The 12,971-nt window shown below is 43.0% G+C and overlaps 1 protein-coding gene across 1 annotated transcript in view; it reads right to left on the bottom strand.

Annotated features, from left to right (window-relative positions):
- The window catches only part of prr36b (proline rich 36b), a 67,505-nt gene that overhangs the window by 24,639 nt on the left and 29,895 nt on the right, over positions 1–12,971 (bottom strand). Inside the window, exons 2-3 of the mRNA XM_063016375.1 lie at positions 10,162–10,811; positions 7,425–7,512 (exon numbers count right to left, since the gene is read on the bottom strand). Of these exons, the coding sequence (XP_062872445.1) occupies positions 7,425–7,512; positions 10,162–10,723 (650 nt within the window). The 5' untranslated portion in view covers positions 10,724–10,811. The remainder of the gene's footprint in view (positions 1–7,424; positions 7,513–10,161; positions 10,812–12,971) is intronic.

The raw sequence follows: 12,971 nt of genomic DNA, 5'->3' as shown, positions 1-12,971 counted from the left end.
TTAATTCAAGTGTTTAATAATTTCACCTTCAGGCTGCGTTCACATGATACGCTGCAAAAGCGCTTTTGTGCTGTTATGCCATCGTTTCTTATGGATTAAAGCAGTGCTGCTTATCCTACTGCAGCGGTACCCTGACTGTCAGATTTACTGCTTGTCGCTGCACTTAAAGTTAAATCTGATTGAATTCTGACTCAGTTTGCCGCTGACCTTTTAAAAGCCGCGCTAGTAAAATGACAAAGTCAGATGAGAAACACAGACATGGTGAGGAGAAATTTAATCTCACAGTTTTACAAAGCCCTGAACTGTTCAATTCCACTTGACAATACTCACTAGTCGCCATGCCGTATTTTCCCACATTGCTGGTGGTTTTAATTTAAATAGCAAACCCATGTTTACTGATTCTGGAATTGCTTGTTGTGGCATCGTAGCTCTAATACAGGGGTGTCAAACTCATTTTCAGCGAGGGCCACATCAGCATTATTGTGGCCCTCAAAGGGTCGATTGTAACATATCCTGCTGTGATTGCAGTCTGTTGTTTTTCTTGGAGGCTGAATTCTGCATTTATATTGTCCTACTTTACCACAGACACGGCCTCATAACACAAGAGATGCATTGTTTTCTCTTCCTGAAGCACAAACTTGTTTTTTATTTTCCATTAAATTTCCTCCTTCTGCTTAATTTTCTTACTTATCTTCTTGTACATTTTGGGATTATGTGTAAATATGTGTAACATCATCTACTGGCGGGATGTGTCACTTTGCAGGTCACAAAATCAGCATGCATTTGGAGAGATGCAGTTAATGTAGGATTTTACAGTGTATTTTTAAGACAATCATTCTGCCCTCACTAATAGTTTATCCCCCTTGCTCAGCTAGCTAGACAGACAGACAGACAGACAGACAGCTCTCTTCAGAATACAGTCGGTTTTATTTGCTTCCCAGCTGTGTGATACACTGTGTGCATCAAAATAAAGTAAAAACAATAAAGAACTTAATACAGTACAAGCACACAGCTGTAGTCAAGTGTTACATCTGGTACAATATGAGATTTAACCAAACGTAAAATAGCGCTAACGAGTTAGCATTTTGTGTAAAGATACTAATTGCTATAGTAACGGTAACGATTGTATTTAATTACGGTAAATTTGTAACTAAAACGCTGTGATATACTCACTAAACATTTACTAACAGCTGAGAATATAAACGCCACTACTTACAGACGATGCTTTGGTATTATACTGCAAGATAATTATTTATATTTATTATTATTGTTTACATTACTACCCGCGTTCTTTTGCCGTAAAAGTCACATGGCTTCTCAGCGAAGGTCAAAGTTAGTTGCCATGACTACGATGTCAACAGTTAAAGGCTTAAAGGCGCAAAAGTCCTATTAAATTATAAGCGCGTCTCTGTAACGACTCGAACCATCACAACAATCGTACAGTCGTTTAAGCTCTCGCGGGCCACATAAAATGACGTGGCGGGCCGGATCTGGCCCGCGGGCCGTGAGTTTGACACCCCTGCTCTAATGATTTAATCACTCATAGAGTAATGAAACAATAAACTTACATTTACGGCATTTAGCAGACACTTTTATCCAAAGTGACTTACAGTACAATTACAGTATACAGTCTGAGCAATTGAGGGTTAAGGGCCTTGCTCAAGGGCCCAACAGCAGCAACCTGGCAGAGGTGGGGCTTGAACCAGCGACCTTTAAATGACTAGTCCAGTACCTTAATCGCTAGGCTACAACTGCCCTCAACTACAATACAATTTCATGAAGCCACTTTATACATTTGCTGGTTTTTTATTTTTTCACGTCTCCAAATTACGACGCTTTGTATAAACTAAAATACATTTCATATAAAACTGCATGTGAATAAACTGTCAATACTGTCAATCAATACTGTGGATTGTTTTTAAGCTTGGCGCTCAGTGGCACAAAGACATAAACCCTGTGGAAGACCTCTAGGAAGCTTTATTAGCTTCATCACATCACTAGAGTTGGCGGCTGGACTCACAAGAGCGTACATTTCGTCCTGATTGATCATTTCCTTTGCTTGCCCATCTCTAGATGATGATGAACCAAAAGACAGCAAAGTATCTGAATGCAAAATAGACAGAACGGATCGTTAAATCTGTAGAGGGTCATGACTGTTATTAAACAATTAAGGATTTAAGGGACTTGCTGAAGTGGCTCACAGTGGCAACCTGGCAGCCCAGACCTTCTGAATGCTAGTCCAGTGTCTTCACGGCTAAGCTATCACTGCCCATGTAACAGACGTTAAAATAAAAAAATAGAGATTAAAATCAAAACATTAAATGATAAGATCAAATCTCTACTGGTTTTAACCTCTGTGCTCGGCTCTCCTGACTGCACTGAATAGACCTCTAAAAGCATTACAGGTACATCATTTGGGGCCACTTTTAGAAAACATATGGCCCCAAAATCATCTGTTTAAATCTGTTTTCATAATTAAAAGAACATGGAACAGTGGTTTATTGTCAAGGTTGGGAAGAAACCCCAAATTGTCTGGAATGTTAGATGTCGACAAAGAATCACCCAAACTGTTTTACCATGAATAAGAACCTGCTGGACTGTGAGTTTGTGTGCCAGAATGGTAAGAGACACACTGCTGGTAGACCCAGTACTTGAGTTGCGGGTGTTTGAACCCTGGGCAGGGCTAAATAGGAATGTTGCATCAGGAGGGGTATCTGTCATAAAAACGGAGCCAAATCAAATACCCTGACGAACGATCTGCTGTGGCGATGCCTAACAGGAGCAGCCCAAAGAAGCTGCAGGACACAGGTGATTACAGGTTAAATTGGTCATTCAGGGTGTTTGGGTGGTTCAGCGGTAAAGCACGCTAGCCCACCAGTGCTGACATCACCTGCAAGGACAATGATTGGCTAGTCCGAAGAAGGAGGACAGTAGGAATTCCTTATAGCTGCTGCATCTTCTGGGTGTTTTATGGAGCCTGTGCAATAAAAACGGAGAGTGGTTCGTGACTTTCAGTACACTATATGTAACTCCATATGAACTCGCTTCATGCAAGTGAAAAGAAGCAGCCAGCTAGACAGATAGATAGATACTTTATTAATCCCGAAGGAAATTAAGGCCTCAGTAGCAAGTTACATAAGTAGCCTCAGTAGCAAGCTACTGCACGTCAGCCGGCCTCCTCAGTCAGAATTAAGTAAAAGTCTGCAGCAGTAGAGATGGAAATACAAATGGGGATATGACTAAATTGGAAGGGAATTTAGGGGAAAATGAGTCTAAAATGTAATGTCAGTTTTTTATTTAAAACAGCACACACTGGTGTCTGACATACAACAACAGGACACACCAGTGCACTTCAGGACGTTCCTCCTGGTGGCTCAACCACAAAGACCTCATTCAGATAGGGGCGTCTAGCGGGCATGTTTGGTTTTGCCCGGCAGAGATAGTGGACGCAGCGTGACTCAGGTGGTTATGATAATCTGGTCTGACTGCAGAATTCCACACAGCGAGCTGAACACAAACAGCACAACACAACACACTGATCCCTGTTTCTCCTCTCCAGCTTTTATCTGCCTGATGCTGTAATCTTTGATCTGAATCCAGCGTGTCTGAAGTTTTGAGGTCATGGCCGGAACTATCAGCCTACTTACTGGAATTTAAGAAGAATTATATTTCTTTTGCCGTAAAAGTCACATGGCTTCTCAGCGAAGGTCAAAGTTAGTTGCCATGACTACGATGTCAACAGTTAAAGGCTTAAAGGCGCAAAAGTCCTATTAAATTATAAGCGCGTCTCTGTAACGACTCGAACCATCACAACAATCGTACAGTCGTTTAAGCTCTCGCGGGCCACATAAAATGACGTGGCGGGCCGGATCTGGCCCGCGGGCCGTGAGTTTGACACCCCTGCTCTAATGATTTAATCACTCATAGAGTAATGAAACAATAAACTTACATTTACGGCATTTAGCAGACACTTTTATCCAAAGTGACTTACAGTACAATTACAGTATACAGTCTGAGCAATTGAGGGTTAAGGGCCTTGCTCAAGGGCCCAACAGCAGCAACCTGGCAGAGGTGGGGCTTGAACCAGCGACCTTTAAATGACTAGTCCAGTACCTTAATCGCTAGGCTACAACTGCCCTCAACTACAATACAATTTCATGAAGCCACTTTATACATTTGCTGGTTTTTTATTTTTTCACGTCTCCAAATTACGACGCTTTGTATAAACTAAAATACATTTCATATAAAACTGCATGTGAATAAACTGTCAATACTGTCAATCAATACTGTGGATTGTTTTTAAGCTTGGCGCTCAGTGGCACAAAGACATAAACCCTGTGGAAGACCTCTAGGAAGCTTTATTAGCTTCATCACATCACTAGAGTTGGCGGCTGGACTCACAAGAGCGTACATTTCGTCCTGATTGATCATTTCCTTTGCTTGCCCATCTCTAGATGATGATGAACCAAAAGACAGCAAAGTATCTGAATGCAAAATAGACAGAACGGATCGTTAAATCTGTAGAGGGTCATGACTGTTATTAAACAATTAAGGATTTAAGGGACTTGCTGAAGTGGCTCACAGTGGCAACCTGGCAGCCCAGACCTTCTGAATGCTAGTCCAGTGTCTTCACGGCTAAGCTATCACTGCCCATGTAACAGACGTTAAAATAAAAAAATAGAGATTAAAATCAAAACATTAAATGATAAGATCAAATCTCTACTGGTTTTAACCTCTGTGCTCGGCTCTCCTGACTGCACTGAATAGACCTCTAAAAGCATTACAGGTACATCATTTGGGGCCACTTTTAGAAAACATATGGCCCCAAAATCATCTGTTTAAATCTGTTTTCATAATTAAAAGAACATGGAACAGTGGTTTATTGTCAAGGTTGGGAAGAAACCCCAAATTGTCTGGAATGTTAGATGTCGACAAAGAATCACCCAAACTGTTTTACCATGAATAAGAACCTGCTGGACTGTGAGTTTGTGTGCCAGAATGGTAAGAGACACACTGCTGGTAGACCCAGTACTTGAGTTGCGGGTGTTTGAACCCTGGGCAGGGCTAAATAGGAATGTTGCATCAGGAGGGGTATCTGTCATAAAAACGGAGCCAAATCAAATACCCTGACGAACGATCTGCTGTGGCGATGCCTAACAGGAGCAGCCCAAAGAAGCTGCAGGACACAGGTGATTACAGGTTAAATTGGTCATTCAGGGTGTTTGGGTGGTTCAGCGGTAAAGCACGCTAGCCCACCAGTGCTGACATCACCTGCAAGGACAATGATTGGCTAGTCCGAAGAAGGAGGACAGTAGGAATTCCTTATAGCTGCTGCATCTTCTGGGTGTTTTATGGAGCCTGTGCAATAAAAACGGAGAGTGGTTCGTGACTTTCAGTACACTATATGTAACTCCATATGAACTCGCTTCATGCAAGTGAAAAGAAGCAGCCAGCTAGACAGATAGATAGATACTTTATTAATCCCGAAGGAAATTAAGGCCTCAGTAGCAAGTTACATAAGTAGCCTCAGTAGCAAGCTACTGCACGTCAGCCGGCCTCCTCAGTCAGAATTAAGTAAAAGTCTGCAGCAGTAGAGATGGAAATACAAATGGGGATATGACTAAATTGGAAGGGAATTTAGGGGAAAATGAGTCTAAAATGTAATGTCAGTTTTTTATTTAAAACAGCACACACTGGTGTCTGACATACAACAACAGGACACACCAGTGCACTTCAGGACGTTCCTCCTGGTGGCTCAACCACAAAGACCTCATTCAGATAGGGGCGTCTAGCGGGCATGTTTGGTTTTGCCCGGCAGAGATAGTGGACGCAGCGTGACTCAGGTGGTTATGATAATCTGGTCTGACTGCAGAATTCCACACAGCGAGCTGAACACAAACAGCACAACACAACACACTGATCCCTGTTTCTCCTCTCCAGCTTTTATCTGCCTGATGCTGTAATCTTTGATCTGAATCCAGCGTGTCTGAAGTTTTGAGGTCATGGCCGGAACTATCAGCCTACTTACTGGAATTTAAGAAGAATTATATGCTGTAATGCTACCAGACGACTCTTTAAACACAGACGACTTCCAGAATTATCTTTCCTACACACATACAGGGTGTGTTTAAAAACCTAGTGAGCTGTCTACATAGACAGCATTTTACGTCATCCTACTCACTCTCCCGAGAAGGAGGCTGTTCGAGTTCTCTCAGATGCCTTAAAATGCTGCCTAATAAGATACCTTAAATTTTGCCTGAATAACGAGGGAGCATCCGATGCTGCCTTAGAGGAAAATGTAAGGCAATCCCAGCATTCAGTGCAGGACAACTTTTCTCACAAAAAAATTACAAACATGGCGGATGCGGAGCAACGAACGGAGTTCTTTTCAAACGTAAATAAATTATCATTGATGTTTAAATTGTATAAAGGTGCACAAGTGTCATTTATTTGCAAATTTGGGCTCATCAGGGACAGTTTAACTGTTTTCGGTACATGGACGGAGACGTTAGTTACATGCTAGCGCGTTGTGCCACCTCATCCCATTGTTTTGAATGGCATGAGGGTAACTGTGTTAGCTTACACCAATCAGCCATAACATTAAAACCACCTCTTTGTTTCTACACTCACTGTCCATTTTATCAGCTCCACTTACCATATAGAAGCACTTTGTAGTTCTACAATTACTGACTGAGTATAGAAACAAGGAGGTGGTCATAATGTTAGTTAGCGAAAACTGATGAAATCGCTGTGTAAGTAGCGCATTTGAATAACATGACTTATAAATCAATGACTTATTAGAATCCTCCCTACTTAGGCAGTTGCACCCTAGGGTGGGTCGCTATCCAAAAAAATGGGTAGCAGATAAAAATAATAATAAATAAATAAATGAATTTTAAGGTACATAAACTCGAAATTAACTTGTACACATATGCCCCCATTTAGAGGCTTTACATTACATCTTGTAAACCACAGTGGGACCAGATTGCCACCATTTTCATTACTTAAGTATAATTCGTTTTGTGTTTTGTTTTGATGCATCAGTTGTGTTGCCTGGGTCGCGGTAAAAGTCATGGACAAAATGTGGGTCACTTGAAAAACCCTGGTCTGTTCTGTGATTCTGGCATTATATACCGCATTAAATTCAGGTACCACATTGCAGTTGACTTAAGCAACAAAACATGGAAGAAGAGACGGGAAAGAAAGAGAGGAGGTAGACAAAAAGACAAAAAGAGAATGAGTGTGTGTGTGTGAAAGAGAGAGAGAGAGAGAGAGAAAGAGAGAGCGAGAGAGAGAGAAAGAGAGAGAGGTCAGCCATTAATTATAGCGCTTAATGCGGAAGCGTCCACCGTATCCCGCAGTCCTAATGAACTTACTCCGACAGACAGGCTGCACGGAAACATCTGCACCAATCAGAGACCTACCTGGTTGTCTTGGAGACAGGCGGCTTATCAGTTTTGGGAGTCGTGCTGGGCTTGGTGGTGGCTGCAGAGGCGGGTCTAGTAGCTGAAGCTGTAATATAAAAAAGAAGGTTGAAAGATACTTTACATGAACTGTTTATTTTCCAAATCATTCATCTATTTATTTACGTACAAGTACATAATCCTGGTCAGGGTGGAGGTGGGTTGGGCATCACTTGAAAACATTTCCATGTCAGAAACACACCCTAGGGGCCACAAAAGGCCAATTACAGGGTAACACACACTCATACATTTAGGTGCTCACTCCAAAGGTGATTTTAGAGTAGCCAATTCACCTGCATGTTCAAGCACATGGTTCTGGAGAGCAAATCAATGTGAACATGGGGAAAACATGCCAGATTCCTTACAGATTTAAGCCCCGCCACCACCAAGTTGCCACTGTTGGGTCCTTGAGCAAGGCCCTTAACCCTAAATTGTTCATCGTGTTCCGCTCATTGTGTAAGTCACTTTGGATAAAAGTGTCTGCCAAATGCTGAAAATGTAAATGTAAATTTAACTGAAGGAAACTCGTCCACTCTACCAGCTGCACCACCTACTCCCTATTTAATAATTTAATAATCCTGAACACAATAATTTCTGCTAAATGAAGGTCATTTTTATTTATCCAACACTTACAATTGTGGCCGAATGCAGTCCATGCCTTGCCGCTGACCTCTTTTTTTCACCTGCTGGAGGCTTGGCCCTACAGACAGCGATGAACCGCTCTTTGGATCAACGCACCTTGACTACTGTCCCTCCCCATACCAACACAGCTGATCGCGTGTCAGTGTAGGTCCCCGGCCAGTCAATAATACAGCTGAGATCCGAACTTAGATCTCAGCGGTGGCGGGCTAGCACCACCCGAGCACCAAAAGTGGTACATTAAACTGGATGTTGATTTATAAACTGGAAGCTCTACCTTTAAAGTCCAATGTTTACACTTGTAACAGACATAGGAGTTTATTTGTTCGGCAACTTCTCATTCTGTCAAAATGATGCTGGGCTAATGCAATAGACTGCTATGCCAGCCAAGCGCTGTCTTATTATTTTGACAATAAGGGATAATGGGATCAGCGATCCAGACAGAAATCTGATCCACATATGAACTCGCCTCGTGCAGGTTCGACATGAAAAGTGAAAAGATGCAGTCGGCTACTGCACACGTTTCGGAGAGGGCGTGTGTTAGTCACTGTTCTCCTTGATCAGAAGTAGTAGAGAGGGAGCAAAATGCAATCAGGTAATTGGATACAACTAGATTGAAAAAATGTATGCATCACAACCTTCTCACCTCATGGAATCATCAGTCCAATTACTGAAGCAAGTGAAAAGTGGGGTTGCCACTGGATTAGCTAAAGAAATACATGTATTTATATTTATAGGGCGGCATGGTGGCTAAGTGGGTATACTGTCGCCTCACAGCAAGAAGGTCCTGGGTTCGATCCCCAGGTGGGGTGGTCTGGGTCCTTTCTGTGTGGAGTTTGCATGTTCTCCCCGTGTCTGCGTGGGTTTCCTCTGGGAGCTCCGGTTTCCTCCCACAGTCCAAAAACATGCAAGTGAGGTGAATTGGAGACACTAAATTGTCCATGACTGTGTTTGATATAACCTTGTGAACTGATGAACCTTGTGTGAAGATAAACTACCGTTTCCTGTCATAATTGTAACTAAAGTGTAAAACATGACGTTAAAATCCTAATAAACAAACAAACAACAATTTATATTTATATATATATTGTGCTTACACCAAAGGTATATTAACGGCAGGAAGGGAAGATAATTGCCTCTCTTGTCCGATCACTTGGGTTTGATGACGGTGGGGGAGGTGGGCGCTGATGTCCTGTGAAAGCCTTTATGACCTTGTTACCCGCTCGCTCTACCTTTTAGTTCTGCTGTAATAATTAGGGCTGCCGGAGTCTAAAGCTACTCTCTGTAAAACTGTATTTTACTCAACTCGCATTGTACATTTTTAACTACATTTTCCATTGTATTACCCCGAGGTGGTTCTGATGGAAACCTGTTTACCCACCTGAGGTTAAGGAATGAAGTCGAGACTGCCGTGCCAACAATGCTGCTCCTGCCGGATGTGACGGGAACCTGGCGTTTTTGCACCAAGAGTGTCAAGATCTCACTACAGACTGGACTGAATAATAACTGTATTATTATTATTTATTTATTTATTTATTTATCTATTTATTTATTGCTAGTTATAACTTTTAGTTCATTTTAATTCTGTGTTTGTATGATTTGTGTAAATCCTATGTATTTAAAGTTTCCTCCAGGCCACCCAAGAAAGATGGGCCCTGCTGAGTTCCTCTCAATGTTTCTTCCTGTAATTTTAAGGGAGTTTTTCCTTGCCACTGTCACCCTCGGCTTGCTCAACAGGGGTTTTTGTTTTGGATCTGTTGGTCCTGGATTTTGTAAAGTTGCTTTGAGACAATGTCTATTGTAAAAAGCGCTATATAAATAAATTTGACTTGACTTGATAAATCTCATGTCAGTTGCTGTTCTTACGCTGTTCTTTAAATGCGTTCTTTTATACCAATTTTTTTTTTCAAGCAATTAAGGATTGTTTGTATTTTTGTCATAGTCTTTGGTATTGCTAGATTGTTGTTCCTGTGAGTATTTAGTACAATTAGTCAGGATGTGTTTATTAGAGGAAATGCATTTATTCATGGAAATAACGATTACATTTTTCCAGACTTACCAGCAGTTTTGGGTTTGGCTTTCTCCCCACTGACGGGTGCAGCAGGGGTCTTTTTCGCTGGCTGTGCAGTGCCGGTGGTCGTGGTCTTCGTTCCGTTAACAGGAGCAGTGGACGGCCGTGCTGCCCCGACAGGCTTCCTTTCTGTGGGTTTGGGTGCGGGCTTGGTGGTAACAGGAGCAGCCGCTGGCTTTCTGGCGGTCGTGGTCGTCGTCTTCTTCTCGGGCGCTGCACTCGTCTTCTTGGCGACGCCGTTGGTTTGTGATTTCTGTACTCCGTTTGTCAGGCGGCTCTGAGCGGCGCTGGGTCGAGGGCCGGCTGTGGACGTCTTTGTGGGAGTCTTTGTTTTGGTGACGCCCTTCGTCTTTGCTTTGGAGTCTGCCGGCTTGTCCTTGTTGGTCTTCGTGGCGGCGGCAGGCGTCTCGGTTGGTTGAGGCTCCTCTGTTTGTGAAGCCAGAAGAGCCTGCTCCTGGCCCTCGTCCACAGGGGCAACTTGGACCGCAGGATCTGCGTCGAGGGCCACCATTGGCTCCATGGTTGCCGCGTCAACCCCGTCTGGTTTCATCTCGTCTCAGTCCTGGTGGTCCGACTCCACAAAGAAGAATTGAGAGTATTAGACTCTCAAACACTCTCAGATAAACACAGTGAGGAACCTACAGCGAGACACAGAGAGACAAGTGCTTTGTGAGGACCAAGACAAGCCGACAAGTCTGAACAAAAGAAAGCAAAATTAACTGTAAGACCTTCAAAGAAAAAACTTTACCTCAAGGAAACCTCTAAGCTTCTAAATTACTCTAAATACATAATAAAAGTTTTCCAAATGTTTTCCAAGAAAGACTGGCGTCTAATATTCTAGAAGACAATGATAACCTGCATAAAGACCAGAAACCTGGTCTCTGTGGTCGCTACGGTTTAGTACATAAATACATGTATGCATACGTACTGGGTGAAACACATAAGGGGCTCTATTTACTCATTTTTCTCATTTACCACCTAATCAACCGAGGAGATCCAGAGATTAAACAGTTAATGCCTAGTTACTACACGATTTTTGCCCTGGTTTTCGATCGCCCCTAGATGTGGCAGCTCGGAGGCAAATCGGCGTTCGCTTGGAACTGGAAAATCGGCTCTCAATCGCTTAGTGTGAACTGTTTAACTACTCAATCCGGGCGGCTTGCCAAGCACTCGCCTACTCGAAGAAGAATATCTAGCATGCTAAATATCTGGACCTGTGGTGACTCAAAATCATGTAGCGTGAAAAGGTGTAGCAAGCAGAATGTAATTGTTGTGAACGCAAGATAAAGAAGAAAAACCCTGGGGTGTGGGGCATAATATAGTTTATATCAGAATACACCGGCACACACAAGCTTTACAGTATTTGTGACCTTATCGTCCATGACAAACCATAATACCAACATTTAATTGTAAAAAAATATTTATTTACTTCCAACTCTCTCTGTGGAACAGAACAATCCCTGCTGGCTGTGTAGCCAAATCCACTCCTTCACCCAGATTCATTTATTTTTTCTACTTGCTTTTACGCTGCACATCATCGCACAAACAACTTTGATCGCTCACTTCTTGTTGACGTGCATTTTTGGACGTGGTATCATTAAACCCCTTGTCACTTCTTGTCTGTGATTCTTCCTGGTGATAGATGGTGTAGTGTGTGACCTCCTATCGCCGATCAATCATGTAGTGTAAAAACCACAACGACCTAAAAGATTCCTGATTATAAGAGATCCAGTTGTGTAGTGTGAACCGTAAACGATCTGAACACCTTGAAAGTCGTGTAGTGTAAACTTAGTATAACGTGCCTCTCCAACATTCATGCAGGGGAATCTCGCATCCAACCTCCTTAAAGCAAACACTGCCAACTGTGACTGTTGGGTGCCTGGCCAGGTTGAAGGCACAGCTGAGATTCAAACTCCAATTTCATCAGTAGTGGTGTGCTAGTGCATGACAACATTATTGAAGCATAGCCACTGACAGAAACAGCCACACTGAGCAGTTTTTTAAGCAGTTGATTATAATATTCTCTGCCCAGAGTGTCTCAATTCTTCTCTCTGTCTTATTCTTACTTTTAAAGAATGACTAAACTGGTGGCCGCTCAGGTGGCGCAGCGGTAAAGCACGCTAGCGCACCAGAGTTGGGGTTTCGAATACATTGTATCAAATCCCAGCTCTGCCTTTCCGACTGGGCTGGGCGGCAGTATGAACAACGATTGGCTGTTGTTCAGGGTTAGAGGGTAAAGAAAGTCGGATCATAGGTCCTCATAACTGGTGCGACTGCGACCCCTGCTGGCTGGCTGACTGATGGTGTCTGCACAGGGCTGAGGAATAATGCTGATGGGGGTGTGACCCTCCGTACAGAGTGCCCGTTGGTGTATGAACTCGACTCGTGCAGGTGAAAAATGCAGTCTGTACTGACTGTACGTGCCGGAGGGTGCGTATGTCAGTTGAGAGGCGTCCTCAGTCAGCGGTGAAGGGTCGAATCAGTATAGAGTACACAATCAGGGTAATTGGACACGACTAGATTAGGGGGGAAAAAAGAGAGGGGAAAAAATATTTCTGAGAAGTTTGCATCCCACTCTTTTCAGCCACCGTATAATTGTGAATCGCTGGCTCCAAACTTGACTCTGAGGCACAATAATGCCAGCTGCATTACCCACAATGCCTTGCGGGTGCAGATGTTTTATGTATGATTTAAAAGTACAGGCTGCAACATGAACGCATCAGCACTGCGGCTAAACAGCGAGCCAAAGGAAGTGGTTTGGCCTGTGGGTGCATGGGAAAAGAAAGTAAGGAGCCTGC

This window comes from Trichomycterus rosablanca, chromosome 2 (genome assembly GCF_030014385.1).
Source record: "Trichomycterus rosablanca isolate fTriRos1 chromosome 2, fTriRos1.hap1, whole genome shotgun sequence".
In the NCBI taxonomy this organism is placed as follows: Eukaryota; Metazoa; Chordata; class Actinopteri; order Siluriformes; family Trichomycteridae; genus Trichomycterus; species Trichomycterus rosablanca.
Note: the sequence above shows the minus strand (reverse complement) of the source record. Positions and strands in the feature narration are given on the sequence as shown.